The sequence below is a fragment of the Amphibalanus amphitrite genome, unplaced genomic scaffold (genome assembly GCF_019059575.1).
Source record: "Amphibalanus amphitrite isolate SeventyFive unplaced genomic scaffold, NRLGWU_Aamphi_draft 001128F_arrow, whole genome shotgun sequence".
Classification (NCBI taxonomy): Eukaryota; Metazoa; Arthropoda; class Thecostraca; order Balanomorpha; family Balanidae; genus Amphibalanus; species Amphibalanus amphitrite.
The window spans coordinates 196,959-215,543 of NW_024882622.1; the positions used below are offsets into that span (position 1 = coordinate 196,959).

The 18,585-nt window shown below is 60.4% G+C and overlaps 1 protein-coding gene across 2 annotated transcripts in view; it reads right to left on the bottom strand.

Annotated features, from left to right (window-relative positions):
* The window catches only part of LOC122370381 (T-box protein 2-like), a 40,252-nt gene extending 22,052 nt beyond the window's left edge, over nucleotides 1-18,200 (bottom strand). For both annotated transcript variants that reach the window (XM_043345932.1, XM_043345931.1), the window contains exons 1-3: nucleotides 17,454-18,200; nucleotides 3,142-3,255; nucleotides 2,278-2,431 (exon numbers count right to left, since the gene is read on the bottom strand). In XM_043345932.1, coding sequence (XP_043201867.1) covers nucleotides 2,278-2,431; nucleotides 3,142-3,255; nucleotides 17,454-17,806 — 621 coding nt within the window. In that variant the 5' untranslated portion in view covers nucleotides 17,807-18,200. The remainder of the gene's footprint in view (nucleotides 1-2,277; nucleotides 2,432-3,141; nucleotides 3,256-17,453) is intronic.
* Between the last annotated feature and the right edge of the window lie 385 nt (nucleotides 18,201-18,585).

An 18,585-nucleotide genomic window follows, 5' to 3' on the forward strand; every position in this document is an offset into this window, starting at 1 on the left:
GCGCCTTTTTACGAGCAGGTAAGCCTGCGACGGCCACCGGCCGCCAGCCCGGCAGATATACGAGGTCAAAAACCAACTGGGCCGCCCTAATTCGGCGTGAAACTCTGACGAGCGGGCCGGACCGTGGCAAATCTGGCGCTGTCGCGTCCCGCCCCGGCGCCGGGCGGCGGGGGCAGCCGTGGCTAACGCTGAGCGATGTCTTGCACGCGGGAACGGAGTGGGGCGGCGGGCCGCGCGCCGGACGGCACCGCCGGCCGTGCAGTGAGGAGCAGCGACGTGTGCAGAGCGACGGATGCCGCCCGAGTCCCGGCGTCTCTGCACACAGAGAGATGTATGTGACCGAAGGTCGCCCCGGCCGGACGCCACAGTTGCCAACTGCCCGCGTCAACCGGCATTCCTTCCGATAAAACGGCCAGCTTGTGAGACAACCATCAGTAAATTAGTAGTTGTCTGACAATTACAGTTACTAATAACGAATATCTTCCATCGATACGGCCTGTTACATACTTTTTCCTCGCCACAATTTTGTTCAGATGCCTCCTCCGATTTCGGGCCCATAAAAACCTCGCCGGCGCGCTCTCGGACCGTCGCGGCATCCCAAACCGGCCGTATCCGGCCGCCATCGCAGACACGTTCGGCGGCGGCGCCTCTCATCACGGCGAACCGTATCAGTTTCTCCAGGTGGCATTAGAGCGCGTCACGTCTGCGTCCCTGTCGCTCCCGTCCCCCGGCCCGCAAGACGAACGTCGCCACAGAGATTATCTCGGGTGGGTGACTGGCCGCCCCGTCAGGGCCGGGCGCGGGACGGCCCACACGGTCGGCCCTGCGGTGGCGGGGTGCCCGGCGCGGGGGCACCGGCAGTGGGTTTATGAAATATCGACACGGAGAGACCGTGGCATCGGGCGGAGGCCGCCATCGCAGCCGGCCGCCAACGCGCGGCGGCGCTGCAGATTTATCTGTTTGACTTAGCGCCGGCCGTCGGCCGTGTAATAAACGACCTCTCGCGTGCGCCGCCACGCCGACCGCGGCGGCGGCGGCGCGGAGAGGAGCAGGTCCACTCGACCGCCGCCGCCGGGGGCACTGCTTTGTCGGCTGCCGGCGACCGGTGTCAAATTGTCCCGGCGCGGACTTTACAAACTAATTCACTCCAAAGGCGGCTCGGCGCTCGGACGGGGGCCGATCGGGGAGATAGCCCGGCGCCGAGATGGCTCGATAAGATGAGCCCGATCCGGCGGCGCGGCGCGGCACCGATCGGCCCGCTCCCGGCGCCGCTGACAGCGCCGGCGCGTTTTACGGGCCCGGACGGTGTCAGTGACGGCCGGGCAGCGTCACGCTCGGAGGCCCGGACTCGGTCACCTCTCGGCCCGCCGCCGCATCACGACCGTCACCTATCGCCGGCTGCGTGCCTGCGAAAGAGAAAGCCCTCGCGCACGCTAAGCCGCCGCGCGCCCCACGACGCGACACGGCTGACAACATGTAAAACGCATCAGCCGGGCAAGCGGGCGGCGGCGGCGGCCGCGCTCAAAGGAGGTGTTTACTCGGCTCGGCGGCTGCACCCGCGCTGCCGGACGGCGATGTTTCTGCACTGAGCGTCGGACCGCCCGAGCTGCACTAATTGACCAGACGGCCGCGCAAAGCCGCCAGACACCGCCGCCCCCGCCGCCGCCCCCGCCCCCGGTCGGCTCCCACTCCCCGGGGCCCTCATCAGCACATATCCAGTGACCGTGCACGGTATGACGCCTGCAACTTGAGCCGGCCTGATAGCGGGGGACGTCTGAATTTCTGGCCCAAATCGACGGCGGCTGCAATGTGGGCGATTGCGCCGCGCCGCGGCCTTCTGCGGCGTATCACGGCGCGTCACGGCGCTACCGGGGGCGATAACGGCGCGGCAGAGACGGTCCGGGCGGGCGGGCGGCGCGGGCGCCAGACGCGCTACTGGCGAGGGTGCCACCCCGAGGTCACGGCAGTCGGCCGCAGCGACATTCCATGCGGCGCGGGGGCGGAATGTTTGGGGGTTGGGGTGCGGGCCGCCTGGCCGGCCGTCTCCTCAGGCTCCGTATCTGAACGTCCAGGCATCGGGGCATATGGGAAAGCGGGCCGCCCCGGCACGGACTGCGGTGCATCGGTGCATCCCGGTATCGCCGCAGTCAGCCGCGGCGCCTGCAAGCGGTCACGTCGCCTGGTAAGCAGGACGTTATCGTACATAACATGGTATACGACATTCAGGGGAGAAAAGCCAGAAGTGCAGCGCTTCGTCTCCGAGCGCGGTCTACTTACGAATCCGTGCTTGTCGCTGATGTTGTTGGTCAGCTTGAGTTTGTGGAAGGAGACCACCTTCTGCATCCACTGCTCGCCGGTGGCCGGACTGTCCGGGTGGATGTACATCCGCTTCGGCATCTCCGGGTCCGCCTTGCCGGCCACCATCCAGCGGCTGTGGACGGCGGCGGATTTATCACCGGTCACAGGCGAACGGACGCCGCGAGAACGGATGGCCGCGCCAGCCGCGAGCCGCTGAATATGCATGTGCCAGATTGGTGGAGCTTAATGACTGGCATCGGCAGGTAGCCGTGTAACATTGAGAAAAAGATATCACGTTTCACGCCACAGTGAAAGTTCCACTTCATTATGGAGATATTTGCTGACACGTAATACGTGGGCATACCTACATAAGATATTGATGGCAGTTGATAGCAGCACGTTTTGCTAGAGGTCATGCAATTTATTGCAACGTGTTTCCGTGCCTGAGGAGGTTTCAAGAATGCCCATTAACATCTCCAACATGATTTCCTAAAAGAAAACAGACTCGTTGGCGAGATAGCATCTGTGGTGCCAGCAATCGTCAATTTACGTTGATGGAGCTAACCCTTTAGCAGACTAGTTCGCTTAATTAGCTGTAAAATAGCTAATAGGACTTATCACGTTATGATAAAAGTAATAAACCTGAGTAAGGGTCGGCGTCAGATGCGCCCGCCGGATTAGGACACTGTCTGGGAGGATCGGCCGGCACTTTTAGCGGCCACCCCCGGCAGATCGCCGCGGCTCGATAGCGGCCGCGGCGTCACCTCGGCGCGAGCTGCAGCAGCCCACGGAGCTGCAGCAGCCGGCACGCTGCGCCAGCCGACCGCCCAGCGGCCAACTCACCTGTTGTGGAACTTGTAGCGGCAGTCGTCGGCGGCCACAATGTCCAGCAGCAGGATGTACTTGGACTTGGGGTCCAGGCCCGACATGCGGAACTTCATCTGCGGGAACATTTGCCTGGAACGGAGCGCAGGGGCGCTGGTCAGTGCCGGTCCGCTCGGCCGCTGCCCGCTCGTATCATCTAATCGGCGCTCGTAAAGCTGCCCGCTCGGAGCGGCGACAGCGGCTGATGGTAGCAGCCGCGGCGGCGGCGCGGTGACGGCATCGGTGACGCTGGAGGTGGCAGGGGAGAGCGAGGACTCGATGGCCGGATAGCGGCGCCGTCACTCGGTCGGCGGCGTTCGGATGCCGTTTAGATGGCGTGCCGCGCGGACGACCATGCTACCGTGCGCGTCCCGAGGCGCGGCCGATGGACGCGCGGCCGGCACGCCACCGGGAGGGACAGCTGGGACCGATGGAAGAGCCGGGACGCGCCGGAGATTGGATGGGAGAGGGCGGAGAGCACCGCAGAGCTCGATGGATGGGCAAGGACATGGAGGGCGAGGGGAAGGACAATGAACTAATAAAGATGCAGGGTGAGGGGGCAAAACGTAAATGTGACATGATCAGGGCACCTCAGATATAGTTCAGGGCTGAGGGCACTTGCGAAGAATGAAAGTTTCTTGAAAGTCTTATGAAAGTTTGACAAGCATCAACGTGGTCAAAGATCTGCTAAGAACAAAGAGGAGACACACCGCACCATGACCACAAGATGGACCCGGGCCGATGCACAAGACCTGTCGACGCTGCATGACTCATGGCGTGCCTCCAGTCTCTCGTGCAGCGTGGCGGCTCCCCACGCGTCATATCTCTCCCCGATACACCCACTGCTCTGGACCTGCGTGTCGCTTCACCGCGGTCAACGCATTGCGGGGGCGTTTTTCGGCGGCGGCGGCGGCGGAGCTACGACCATCGTAGCGCGTCAGGCTGCGCCAGCTTCTGTGACGCTGCACCACAAACGCCACCGTAAATCGGGGTGCGCCGCGCGCCGCAGTGGCGCAGTAAATCGCCGCGCCGCCATTGCCGCGCGCCAGGCCGGAATGCGCCGAAAACGCCGCCGTGCGGCAGTTACGCGGCGCGGAAAAACGCCGGCAAAAAGTGCCCACTCGACGGTCCATTAGAGTAAACGTTTCACGCATCCTGTGCGCCATGCTGGCTGTCGATAATGGGTGTCCCCGGGAGAGGTCGCAAGTGGTGACCTGGGAGGCAGGGGCATCGCCAAACGTTCAATAGTGGGTAAATGTCGCGGTAAATGTGAACAGCAAACACCATTTTGAGCCCATTTGGCATATGAGTTAACGAATGAAATACCTAATAGCAAGTACTTAATGCTTTTGTGCATTTGAATAATTGTGCACCACTGTTGTAATTTAATTACTCCCGGTTATTATTGCATAGATATTTTTAAAGAAATATTGATAGCCTATACTTTGAAGTACCTGAGCGTGTACCTACTTAAAGTGGGCATTGTCTCGGCACAAACGCTATCAATGCTCGAGGTGGACGGGGGGATTAGTCGTTGTTTCACTCCCACTCAGCGCCGTATGTTCGCGGCGATATCGGTCCGTTCACCCATACGAAATCAGCGTCAAACAATGATAGACCTCTTCGGCCCCACGCAAACCAAGTGCAAAAATTGAAGTGACATTTCGCTTTCACTGGAACAGGGTCCTTGGGCCGGGGCGGCGGTTGATCTGCTCGAGCCAGCCATAAAACAGTGCGAACAATGGCCTGCACACGTGATGGAGCTACCGGCACTGGAGAGCACTCGGCGCCTGTTTGTCCACTCGGACGGACCTATTTGCACCCCTTTGCCGGCGGTGGGGCGCGCGCCGCGCTCCCATCCTCCGCGCGGGATCAGGCGGCTCCCGGCTGCTCCCGGCGGCTCCCGCCCTCGTCCTCCCACCGCGGGGCGGCGGCGGCGCCTGAGATCGGTGACAAACAGAATCAGCCGGGCCGGCTGCGATCCGGCCGGCCCGGTGTCATCCCTGTGTGCGCGCATCACACGGCTGGCCGCCGCCGGCCGCCGTATTTCGGGTATCACTGGCGGCGCTAATGCGCACACCTCCGCGGCCCACTTTGTCGGTGGCCGGCGCACAAAGGGCTCAGGCGGACCCCATTGTGCGCAACTCTTCCCAGATTAATCCACCCAGAATGGAGATAATGAGGGACACGCCGGCGCCGGCCACCAATCGGGGCCGGCACACGGCTGGGTCGGCACAGGGGCCAGTGCCAGCGCCGCGGCCCCAGAAACAATGGTCTCTGTGAGCGCGGCGCCGCGCGCGGAGAGGTGGCCGACGGGGCAGCTGCCGCAGGACCTCCCGCGGCTGTCCGTGAAATCCCGCTCCTCCTCAGAGACAGATGGGACGGAGACCGCCGCAGCAGCCGCGCCGGTCCGCCCGGAGACACCGCGCGGCCACGGCCTCCGCGCCGTCACGGTCTCCAGAGCCTGCACCAAGATCGCGTGACGCGTGACGCGCCCCTCCTGGGGATTTGCACACGCACCGCCACCGCCGCCGCCGCCATTGGAGTCCATTTTGGCGGCATCTGCGGCGCCGCGCCGCCACCTGCGCCGCCCAGGCCCTTTTTATGCGGCGCACTCAAATTAATAGAATTAGGCGGTCTTGTTTTATTCCTCGACAAAAGCGGCGAGTGGCGAGGAGCGATTCGGCCTGACAGCCCAGTCCGGGCGCCTTTGTGTTTATGTTTGGGGAGGCGGGCACGATTGGACGGGCGTTCTTTCAATATCACCGAAAAATCGCCGTTGAGCGCGAACAAAAACGCCAGCATGGCGTCGCTCGGCGGGCGGCAGCGGCGGCGGCGGCGGCGGCGGCTCGCTGCTGGGCCCGTCCTCCGGCGGCCTCAGGGCAGACGGACGGTCAGCTCGCCGCGCTCACCACTCGCATGTCACACTCCAATCGGCCGGCGGGCGATACTGGCCGCGCCGTGTAAAACTGCGGCCTGCAAACGAGGCGGGCGCGCCGACCCGGGCCGCCCGGCCCGACGACCGGCTTCCGGTCGAGGCGCTAAATAGGGCCCGTTCACGGGCACTTTCGACGAACTGAGTACGCGCGACTTCCGACGGACTGCGGAACTGCCTCCTATTTCTGTGAAGCTGACTGAGCGCTCCACCGCATGTAATGCGAGCAGAGGTACGATATCTCTGCAGTTTTCCTGAGTTTCCCTATCGTTCTAACAGAACGTCCCGGTGGTCAGGGGATGCTCCGGTCAGACCATCAGCCGCAGCCGGCGCTGATGTGCCCAGCGGCCGCCGGCCGGGTCACAGCGGCTGACCAGCGGCCATCAGCGGCCATCAGCCGGCGCAGTCACCGCGACGTCATCCATTGTCCCCGCGCCCGGCGCCGCCGATGGCGTCAGTGGCGGCGGGAGGGTTCGTTTCGCGCGGCCGCGGTCGCCACGCGGCTCACTGGACATCGCCTCCGATACTTAGCCTAATTGAATTTAATGACGGCCTAACTACGGGAAGCGTTTCTGCTGGTGTCAGAAGCACCCAGGGGCGCCAGGAAGCGTCCAACCGCGGGCGGGCTAACGCGATGACGTGGTTGGAACGGCGGAGCGGTATGTCTACATAGAGGGGAGGGCAGGCAGTCAGGGCGCACCTCGGTACAGAGACGGAAGCGGCGTGATTGCGGCGAGCGGAGGCGCGTCGCGATGGAGCCCCGGCCATAAGCCGATGGAGCTGACTGGTGGCAGCGTGGGGCATCAAAGGTGCGCACTGCGTGCTCCCAGGTCCGCAGGGGAACGGGCGGCGGTGATGGCGGCGGCCGCGAGGGAGGGCGGGTGCGGCCAGGGACCGGCGGCCGGGGCTTCCGCGGCCGGGGGAGCTCGCGCGGTGGATTGATGAAGCTGGTCGGCCGCGGCTCCCTGTGCCCGCCGTATTGATTAGTGTGTTATGTGTTGTTTGTTTGTGTAATGGCTGCCGGACAGCGCGGCGGCGGTGAGTGCGGCGCGGCGGCGGCGGCGGTGGCGCGGCGGCGTCAAACGCGGCGCGGCTGACGTGAGAACGCGCCGCACTGCGGTCGGAAGCGGCGGTGGCGGTCACGCGTTAATGAGCTGCGCCGCCCGCACGATTCTAATCGCGGAGGCATGGCCGCGCGACGCGCCGGAAAACACGTCATTTGTCGGCGGCGCTGACCGGCGCTCGCAGCTGTCGGCGCAGTCAGCCGCGACGGCCGCCATCGCCGCCCCCGCCTCCGCCCCCGCCCGGCCGGTGGGCGCCCTGCCGCCGCCGCCGCCGCCGGCGACTCAAAACGCCAAATGAAGCCCAAGGTGTGGCGATCGGCTTATTTGGAGGGGAATGTTGAATGTAGACCGCAGTACAGTCTTCAGCCGCTCGCTCGTTGCATTCGGGGCGATCAGCCTGGCCCAATTGGTTACAATAGCCGCTCTGATATTGCGCCCTAATGGCTAAGACTGTGTGCCTTTCATAGAGTGCGCTCAATGCAAGCCCGTGCCATATTCCAGTCGTAATTTCATAAAACCGGACGTGAATGCGCCCGGCGCAAACAGTTAATTCCGTTGTGTCCTTTTGAACCAAAGTAAATCATGGCCCGAGAGCCTCCGGCGCTTTGTTGGACGTGTAAGCAGCGCCTCGGCTGTTGTTTTGTTCGAGGCTCGCTCTGTTAAAACGATCCATCTATTTTTATGGCCGGCGCGCTTTTATCCAGGGCTTGGTCCGATTCGGAGCGGACCAAACGGACCAAATCCTGGACGGACTGTGGGACGGACGGACCGGAGCGGACGGTGAGAAGGACCGGCGAGTGAGCCGTCGGTTGACCCGGTGAGTGATTGGGCGACGTACTGATGACTTCCTCTCACCCCAGAACGGATGGGCCATCACCAGAGACTCCATCAGCCCGGAAATATCTTCATACTCTGAGCACACGCCGAAATATCTTCATAGCGAACGTGTGTGCGACTAGTCGCCGGTGGCCAGTCGGGCATGCATAATACAGTGCGGCCGGGCGGCCGGGCAGCCACCACCTAATGGATGGCGGCGAGAGAGCACCGACACGCATCCATTTGAATAGGAATATCGCCCGGATCGACAAATAAACCGGTGCCTGACAGCTGAGAAATCACAACATGGCTTCCGAACGGTGTCGGCGCCGGCGGAAGGGGAGGAGAAGAGAGAGTTACTGGCCAGCTTCAGGGGTGGAGAGCGGCAGGCCCCGACCGATCCTACCGATGCCGTCAGAGGGTGCGATGAAAAAGTAGAATATTTGACTCATAATTTAGCAAAACATTCAATTTATTCAGTTAGCCTTTCCAAAATGTCGAATTAACATACAGGGACCAAAGATGCAAAGGAATTACCTACCATAAGCCAAAAAACTCAAGACTCCTTGCATAAAATCAATCGCTTTCGCTGGTGCTAACGCCAGTCAAATGCCGCAAAACCTATCAAGTCGACACGAAAGCAGCCGTTCAGCACCACCCATTAGGCATATTGGAAATCTGAGTGAACCACCCATTGTTGGAGTGCGCTTGGTCGTGCGCTGATACCAGCCCTCGCCGCGCCCCACACCGGTCTCTGAACACGGGGAGAGGCCGGGCGGCGGGGGCGAGTCGGCACATCGGCACATCAGCGCATCAGCGCTGTATCGGCGTGTCGCCGGCCGGCGGACACGGCGACGGTGGCAGGTAAAATGTCCAGCAGCAGAGTGGTTCGGGCGTCGGACAGCGCCGCTGAATGGGGCGCTATCAGCTCCCAGCCAAACAATGGAAACGCGCCACGCACCGGCGACCGCCGCCTCATTAGCACCGGGCGCCGGGAAGCGTTGCAAAATTAACATTTTACCTACACACTGTCAACACGGTGATGGGGCCGACGCTTTTCGGTAGCTTGTTCTCCTCTCGACTGACTACTGTTCGCCGACGTGTTTTCCGGCGGCGTGAGGAAAGTGAGGTCGCTCCAACAGGAGCTGCGCTAAACGGACGAATAGTGGCGCGTTTTTTACGCAACCGTTCAGCTGCCGTCTGTGCACACAAATGTGAGCATGATAAAACATAGCGACAGCGTTCAGTGAAACACAACGAATGCTCGCTGACTCACAGAGGAATAATTGGAAATGCAGCAGATGGTTATACAAAGAGCTTCGTTTGTGGACAAAGGGGCTTCGTCACCGTTAGAGTATGAACGATTAACCGATTGGATGGAACATGTTCTCGCTCCCAGCGCTGAGCTGCCGTGAGCTGCAGTATCAGCCGACTAAACGGCTTACACTGCTTTAAAGCTGTCCTGGCGATGGCGCCTGCTAGAATCCGGGTGGGCGATTTGGGCAGCATGCTTCCTTTGATGTCACTAAAACTGACTTTATACTCGACTTGGTGCTTCATGGATGCATGCTACCGGTTAGATAAAGCCCACGATCAGAGCTCTGGACTCACGGTGCTTCCAGTGACGCCGACTGTGGCCGGCATTTACACGGCGAGCTGTCGCTCAGCTGCAGCGCGAGCCGACCACACTCGAGTGAGCGCGGCCCGAACCGAGTGCAGACCCACCAGCCGGCGTCTAATCTTACAAGTTTCAGCAGTCTTGGACAACATTTCTCTTGTTTATCCAGCTTGGAAAATAAAAAGAGAACTCGGATACGCGACACGCGAGCAGGCAATAACACGGAGAGCTGTTTATTTGAGCTGATAATCCACGCACAAACTCTGTCGGCGCCACTGGCGGGCGGCGCGTGCGGGCCGCCACCGCCACAGGGCCAGGACAAACTCGGCGACCCTCGCCAGACAGGGCAAAAAGGCGGCCCGACTGCGAGCCATGTTTGTCCGCGGCGCCCACCCCGCCGCCGCCCCGCCGTCGCCACCGCCACCGCCACCCGTAGACGCGACGACGGCTCATTCTCATATCTGACGCGCGCTGAGATTCAGAGGCGGACAAGCTATCATTAAACGGCGCCCGGCAGCATTAGCATTAACACGCCGGCTAGCTGGGTAAACAGGGAGGCGCGGAGGCGGCGGCGGGGAGCCGGTCGGCGCCGCGGCACCCGGCGTTTACAACTCACACTGACCCAAACATCCGCTACTCAGTAGCCATGTGGAACAAACATGCAGATCGGGACCGATTTTCAGTGTTCCAAGGTCCCTCCCAGTCCTTCTGATATACAAGCGAAATAGTTTACCACTTCAGGAGCTGCAAACTGCAAAGGCTGCCATGTTGAAAAAGACTCGAAGCTAAAAAAACCTTTCGCAGGAAACCACGACGGGGCAAACGATGTGACACCATCATGTTCTCGTGCAGGCTCGTGAGCATTCCCGTTCCGCATAGGCGTCGGGTGCTCAGCGGAGCGCTGCTGCGAGTCGCCGATACATACCAAACCACCGTTAAATAATCTCGCAAATCGTGTATATTTGTAACATCTGGTCAAGCAGCTGTCTGGCTGAGATTACGAACATGACACGGCCGATGCAAGCGGCGAGCGTCAAAGGCTGGTCGCCGGCACACGATGCCACATATCCGGCCGCTGGCCTGGCTCTGGCCGGCCATCAGACCTTTGAGCCGCCGGCGCTAATCTGGGGGGACGTGTAGCGACACCGCTGCTGGCGCCGCCGCGCGCCACGTCGCCCGCTGCACAAATGTTTGCCTCTCTGGCTTGGTCCCTGATCGAGCAGTGCGCGGCTCGCGCGGCGGCCGATGGCTCGCGGCGCTACCGCGGCCCGCCGGAGGTCATTATTGGACGGCGAGTAGCCACGGCCGTGTCATAACAGTGCGCCGGTCGTCTGGAGAGCCAGGCGGTACCGGGAAGCCGGCAGCAGACCAACTGGCCGGCGGCGGCCACACATGACGCGCTCGTCTGTATATGTGACTGTCATCTTTTTATCGGGCTGCTCCGGCTGCCGGCCGATTGTGGCTCTGTTTACGCCGCCGGCAGCGCGCTGCTGTCAGTGCGGCGACATGAGCGCCCACCTGGCAGAGGCGCACCGTCAGCGTCCAGCCAAACACCAACACGGCTATCGATAAGGCCGCGGCGCCCCGGGCCTGACGGACAGCCGCGGCGCCGAGCTCGTCAAAATCGCCAGATTTATAATCACAAGGTCTAACTCTCCCAACGAGCGGTAATGAATTGCGCTGACTGCACCTCCCAGCGTGCACCCTGCTCGAGTGTTAACAAGCTGGCAACACCAGGCCTTGGCGAGCCCATTAGCTGAGGGAATGGTGGGAAGGCTGGCCGCTGCGGCCGACGTTTTCGCGTGTCGGCCGCTGCAGCGACTCGGGTGGTCCGCCGGCCGGCCCGAGCGCTCCCCTCCGGCGGCCATCCCCAAATGAGAGAACAAATCGTTCTCGGCGATATTGCCATGGCCGGTGTTGCATCAATTATGATTCATCGCCGGTGGTCGGTCTGCCGGCCGGCCCAGCGCGCCGGCTGACCGCGTGAACACCTCGCCGGCTGTAAATAGCGCGCCTGAGCTGTGCCGGGTGGCCATAAGTCAGACGAGCCAGCGCTGCGGCACACCTAAACCATGTCGGCCGGCGCGCCGTCCGGCCGACCGCCGGCGCAGTAGGCGCGAGGTGACCAGATTATACGGCTCAATGAATTATCAGCGCGGCCGCCACCTCGTCCCGGCCCCGCGGCGGCCGCCGGCCTAAAGGTGTTGTCAATTGACGGCTTGGCGTGGAAATAATACGGCTGGCCGACGAGCAATTGCGGTAACCGCACCGGCCGCGTGTTTTAGGTGGTTACACGGGCTCGAAGTGCGCATTAGCTGCGGCTAAAATACACATTACCGGCCGGGCCGGGCCTACAAATGCGGTGGGGACGCGGGCGAGGAGGCGCGGTATGCTAACAAGGCTGAGCGTCGGAGCGCGCGCGGCCGCGGCAGCCGAGCGGCCGGCCGGCGGCCCCACTAAATGCCGATCAGCTCGAGAGCGGTGTTTGGACGCGACCGCGACACGACGCCGCCGTTGTGACAATGTCGTGATTAGTCGATGATGGATCGGCCGTAATGAGAGGTGTCCGTCGGCGAGCCGGCGCCTCCGTCTGTCCGGTACCCAGAGGGACTGCCCGGGCGGCGTGGACACCGACCACCGCCGGATCACCGCCGTGTCACCGTCCGAGCACCACCTTATCATATCCCGACCACCGCCCGAGCAGCGTCCGATCACAGCCTATCGCGGTTTTACACTGACCCGATACCACCTAATGACCATCGCCCTATCCAGCACCCGACCACCGCCCGACCACCGCCCAATAGCTGCCCGATCGCAGCCCTATCACCACCCCACCGCCCCTGAAACCACACCACCGACCTCCCACCGCCCGGCCACCGCCCAGCCACCGACCTCCCACCGCCCGGCCACCATCCGCCCACCGTCCGACCACCACCCGTCCACCGCCCGTCCACCGCCCGGCCACCGCCCGGCCACCGCCCGGCCACCGCCCGGCCACCGCCCGGCCACCGCCCGGCCACCATCCGCCCACCATCCGCCCACCGTCCGACCACCACCCGTCCACCGCCCGTCCACCGTCCGACCACCGCCCGGCCACCGCCCGGCCACCGCCCGGCCACCACAGCAAATGTAAATGAGTGTTTTCGAGGCTTTCTGGTGGGTTTAGAGCGCGTGGCCGGGCCCGGGGCGCGGTCAGGTGCCGGCCTGCCACCCCTATCCGCCACCCAGACAGACAGACAGACAGACAGACAGACAGACAGACAGACGGGACTGTGCCACCGTCTGGGTCTGACGCCAGTCTAGACGGACGGACAGGGTCCCTTGTAATACAGCAAGGCTACAGGACAAGGTAATGATATGTATGTTAGCTGGTAGGAGACATCTAGTGATGCAATTTCTATACAATGGTGATCTTTAACAAATTACAGTGAGCCTATTGATCAGTGTCAATGACGTATGCACAAAGAGCTATTGCCGACGCACCGGTTGACCCAAGACATGCCGGTGCCCCGCGGTGTTTCTTTCCACAATTGATGGCGTCCGATACACGTCCGCGGCCGCAGGACAGCGCCCCTGTGCCGACGGCCGACCGTCTGGCGGGCGTCGGGCTCGACTTTACGAGCCGTCGCAGCCGACGCGGCCGGCGGTGCTCGGTCGATTTTACGGCTTCCGACGGCGCGGCGGAGGCGTCGCGAAACCCCAGAACAAACGGTGGCGGCCGGTGCCGTGTCGCCGGCGACGACCGCCCACAAACGGTCCGCGAGCGGCGGCGTGACGCCCTCAGAGACCTGGGACCTAGTGAAGAAAGTGTGGATTTGAATTTGTATCAATTATGAGCTTTGCTTTCCGTTGGCGGAAGCAATAGCAACTGCATTACGCATAATGCTTCAGAGTTCCGTCACTCCATGTGGTATTAATTCTATGTCAAATGGGGAAAACAATGAAGGAGAACAATCAAATTGATACTGGTTTACTGATGCATAAACATTAACACTTCTTTTCCTATTCTTACAGACACAGACGAGTGGCCTAAATGTTTTAATGGCTCCACTTTATGAGCAAGTGACGTCAGTCGTTACATAGTACATCATTTGTCATGATTCAGCTCCTCCATTGTCCTACATCAGATTCTGATATCAACAACATGCTTCACAACAAATAAGCCATTTAGGCCCATTGTGGAGTCGACCCCAGACAGATATGTTCACATAATGCACATAACGAAAACATGTTGACTACCACAGACGTACAAATTAGACTGAAACAAGGCAACTCCACCACAAAGTATTCAACGTGACACAAAGCGAGCACAAAGTAATTGAAGCTGCAGGCCGTGTAAATAATTTTCCAGCGCACCGCAGACGCGGCGGGCACGTGCTAATTAAATGTGAGTCAATCGGCCGGTGCGCGGCGCGGGCGCCGGTGCATGTTTGTCTGCTGGCGTGTCGCCGCGCCGGGTCCCGGCCGGGCCAGCCGCAGGTCCGGCTGGCCAACCGACCGCTCGTGACTGGCACCTCATGTTCGCTGCAAAACAATTGGAGCGCTATGGGACTGCGGCCGCGAGCCGCACGCCAGCGAAACTGTGCCCGAATTAAAGAAGGAGCGAATCGCTGAACACGGCTGGTGGTCACCTGTTATTGTTGAAGCAGGACAGTCACTGTCTGAGACAATACCTGCGGCTGCATTTGTGACACATTGTCACTGTCGTTGCCTGAGAATGTAGCTGCCACTGCGACTGCTACTGTCACTGTCTGGGACAGTCAGTGATTGCCATTATACTGCGACTGCGGATTATACGAGTCTGACTAAGACCGCAGCTTGTTCCCTGTGGCTGTCGAGGAGGTGGCCATCAGCAGGAAATTCGACAACGTTCAGCTCTATGAGACCGGTTTCTCTGTACATATATCGACTGAGCTGGTCGCTAAGTGGTGGATTATTCTCAATTACCGGTGCCCGTAGTGTGTCGTGTAGCACTGCGCCGCGGCAGACAGGGTGACATCATTGTCACGGCCGGGCCCGGCACGGAACGACTGTCCGGCACAGCTGCGGCTGGTACAGACAACATTTCCCGCCGCTCCAAGAGGCATTTTCCCAGGCCGAGAGTGACATTCGGCTACCTGAATTATACCAACCGGCTACCGAGCTACGAGGAAAGGTTACGGGCCGTGCTGTGTTTATTGCATTCGCCGCCTCGTTGCGTCTAATGCTTTAGGTCATGTTTTTGCCATTTAATGCCATTAGCACACAGCGAGTGTAAGCATGACAGGACCGATAAAGTCAACACTAAAACATGAAACGGCTCCATACAAAATTAATAAATCACAATGAAAATGAAACCTCCAAAGGTGGATGTGCACTGCAGCAATACACCAGCTAAGCTAACCGAAGACAGGGCTGCAGAATTAACCCATAAAACGCCATACGACAACGTGCATTAGGCATAATATAATATTCGTTCCACGTCTGCGAAAACCATCAGAGGACCCTCCGCGGCCCAGCACTTGGCAGGGTCGACTCGACTCCACAAAATCGCCAGCAAACAAGTTCACTTGACGGCGCTGTTAAACCAGTCCGAACTAAACCCAAACGACTTCTAGGCTCGTAAAATTATGCGCCCATGGTGGGCTAGCCACTGGCTCATTTCCAGGGGTACATAAATACGGTCCACGGGACGGCCGCCGCCACCCGGTGACAACCAGAGTCGATTCCGCGGGGACAGGGCGAGCTCTGGACAGCTTCCCGGGAGGAGACAGTCGGGGACAAAAAGGGACAGCCGTGTAAAAAGGGACAGTAGCGCGGCAGTAGTGAGGCGGCGGCGCCAACACGGCAGTAAGGCCTTGGCACTTTGTCCCAGCATCCACTGTACTCGTACGGAGACTTAGTGACCATAGGGGAACTGTCCCAGTGGGCTAAGGAGACATCAGACTGCCTCAGTGACCAAGGGTGTCTGTCCCAGCTGCGATATGATAGCTGTCCCAACGGCCACAGGAAGACTGTCCCACTGTCCCAGCGCAGCGGTCGGGGAGTGAGAGGGTCGGGCCGATCGGGGCCGGCCGGGCCGGGCGGCGACTACCTGGCGCCTGTCTGCGGGTCCGGCGGCCCCTGTGAGGGGCGCACTGGCCCCTGGCCGGGTGGGGGCGCCCCCCGCCGACGTCCCGACACCCGGCGCCGGGTCAGCCCACAGCGGCGACACTGAGACCGGCGATAAGATCGCCCCCGTAATTGGCGGACGGCGGTGACCGTCGGCAATCGCGGCTCGTGGGCCGCCGCCGCCGCCGCCGCCGCCGGCCGACACAGGTCACGGCGGCCGAGCGGGGATCCCGGCCCGGCGCCTCACGGGACTCACGGACACGGGCCGGCCGCCCCATTCACGGAGCGAGACAGGGCGCTGGATCGGTCCACGACACGACAGCGACGCCTCCACAGCGCTCCGGTGTTTCTTTATGTCTCGGCTATTGCGCGATGGCTATTGGCTATCATTGCGGTTGACATGGCTTGCATGCAGATTCAATATTGATAGAGTGATGCATGCCGTAATACCCGGTCAATTTGGTCCAAACAAGATATCGGCTATCTTTCCAATATCAGGCACACGAGTCTCGCCGGGCTGTGTCGTTTCCTTAAAAGTACAATGGTGTGATCTTAAAAGTGTTCTGCTTGATGTGTGATTTTGACAGCATGCCAAAGGCCAAAGCCATAAAACAAATTATGTGCACACTGCGCACAAGTATAAAATGTACTAAGCCTAAAAGAAGTTGCAAGAAAGCGGATGATAAACTGACTGATGTTGCAGTTCATTGTTGTTATGTTCCTTGACCGTGTCCACATTTCCTGAGCGGACCATCACGCAGACGGCTGGCACAATATTTGAAATTTCTGACCGTTCCAAATTTTATCGATTTTAAATGCAGGGAAGAAACAAGGAGGCTTGGAAATGTTATGCTCCTTGGAAAACAATAATAATAGACGTAACACTTTGTGAAAAGCTGTATACAATTATTTATATCTAACCTCTTAGCATTTCAAGTTTACCAGCAACAAAATGAAATTGTTAAATTAATATTTTACCCCAGTAATAAGTTGCATTTATAAAAATGCGAACTATAAATAACAGTGTAAGATGCCACCGCTGTGGATAAACGTTTATATTCTTTTGCATTGAAGTTTTGCAACATTATTTCCCTGACCAAGAGTTCTGAAACATTTCAGCGTACCAGTTACCTCCTTAGTAGGCATTACCGGTCTGCCATTTATAGGTTGAAGCTTTGGTGGTTTATCGGTTCACATCGTGAGCCATGCGTTTTTAAATTCTGATGCCTATCAAAATCATTAACGGGCCCACAAAGCTAGCAGCTTCGAACGCTGCGGCTAATTCTACGAGCAAAAGTTGATAAAAATTCGAAAATTATTCAGAGTTCGCCTCCTCGTGTGGTGTCTGTGGCCCGCGCAATCAGATTATATTTTGCCATTAAAACGGCATTTTAATTTTCACGAAATTTGGACGTTAGGTGTTTATTACTGAAGGGTTGAAATTCCTTTTCAAATAAAGTACAAATTAATTCCGATATACCGTGGTAACCCTCACTAAGCAAGGTAAAATATGGGATCTAGTCTGATAATAATATTAGGTATCCTATATTATAAGTTACCTAGAAAATATTATATACCCGCAATACAATTTTGCGTTCTCACTTCTTAACTTCACTCAATGAGACATTTCTTTTTTATTTTTGTTTAAGATTTTTTACATATACCTAGGCTAGAACGGCATCAATCTACAAGTGTGAGCTATCTTAAAAATCCTAGTTGTCTTTCCACTCTAGTATCGCTGCGCGCTGACACCCCGGTAGGCACTCACCTGCCGCTTTTAGTGATGACCATCTCGGTGCCGAGCTTGTGGAACTGCGCCCACAGCTCCTTGGACTCCAGCGTCACCTTGGGGTCGTCCACCACACCGTCGTCCTCGGGCTGGAGGCAGCGCGGCGGCCGCAGGCTGCCCTGGTGACCCAGCACGTCGTCCGCGCCGAACGGGTGACCGCCCAGACCGGGCGGCATCTTGGGCAGCAGCGACTGCGGGTACGGCACGTGCGGCGGCAGCGCCGGGAAGTACTGGCCCGGCGTCAGGAACGAGCCGGCTGAAAAGTCCGGGTGGCGCATGAACGGCGGGTAGGCCATCTCGGGAGCGCGGATGTCCGACTGATCGAATCTCATGGAAGCCTCGGCCGCCCGCAAGCGGGAACCATCAGCTAGAGCAGTGAGCCGCTGGTGAGCGCCGGGCGCCGTGCGCTGGTCGGCCAGGGTCGTGGTGCGGCGGCAGAGTCCAGTAGAGTCCTCCTCCGGCGGCAGAGTCCCAGTCCGGGGCGCGGTCACAGCACTGAGCGGCGCCGACAGCGGAGCGCGCGGACACGTCCCTCCTCAGAGGCAGCACTCCAGTCACTAGCGAGTGTCAAAAGCCGTGCGCCGGCCTCGCCGCAGCGCTAATCAGCTGACACTCGCCGCGATTGGTCGAGGTAACACCCGTCGACCAATGGGAGCGCGCCGAGGCGTGGGCCGCGCCGCGCTGGAGGTGTCCGACTGGCGGCCGGCCGCTGCGCCATGCGGCTGCCGCGCGCTGCCCGCCGACTGCCGGCAGGGAGCGCGCCGCGCCGCGCCGCGCCGCGCCGCGCTGCCGTCGCTGTCCGGGACGTGACACGGCCGTGTCAGTGTCACCGCCTCGGGAGCCGGCAGGTGGCGGCCGGCCGCCGACCCACCCCGCCCCACTCCCCCCTCCCGCCCCAGGCACTGCCACCGCCGCCGCAGGCTACCCGGACACCGCCCGCGGGCGCGCTCGAAATACCGGTCACCGCCCGGGGCGCTGAAATTCGCGACCTGGCCGAAATCCGAGTGTGTGACGGTGGTGGGTGCATTGTTGGCTGGGTGTTGACCTGGCGGTGACCGTGGTGGCGCCGGGCGCGGGGCGGCGCGGGGAGGGGCGGCGCCGGCGCCGCTCA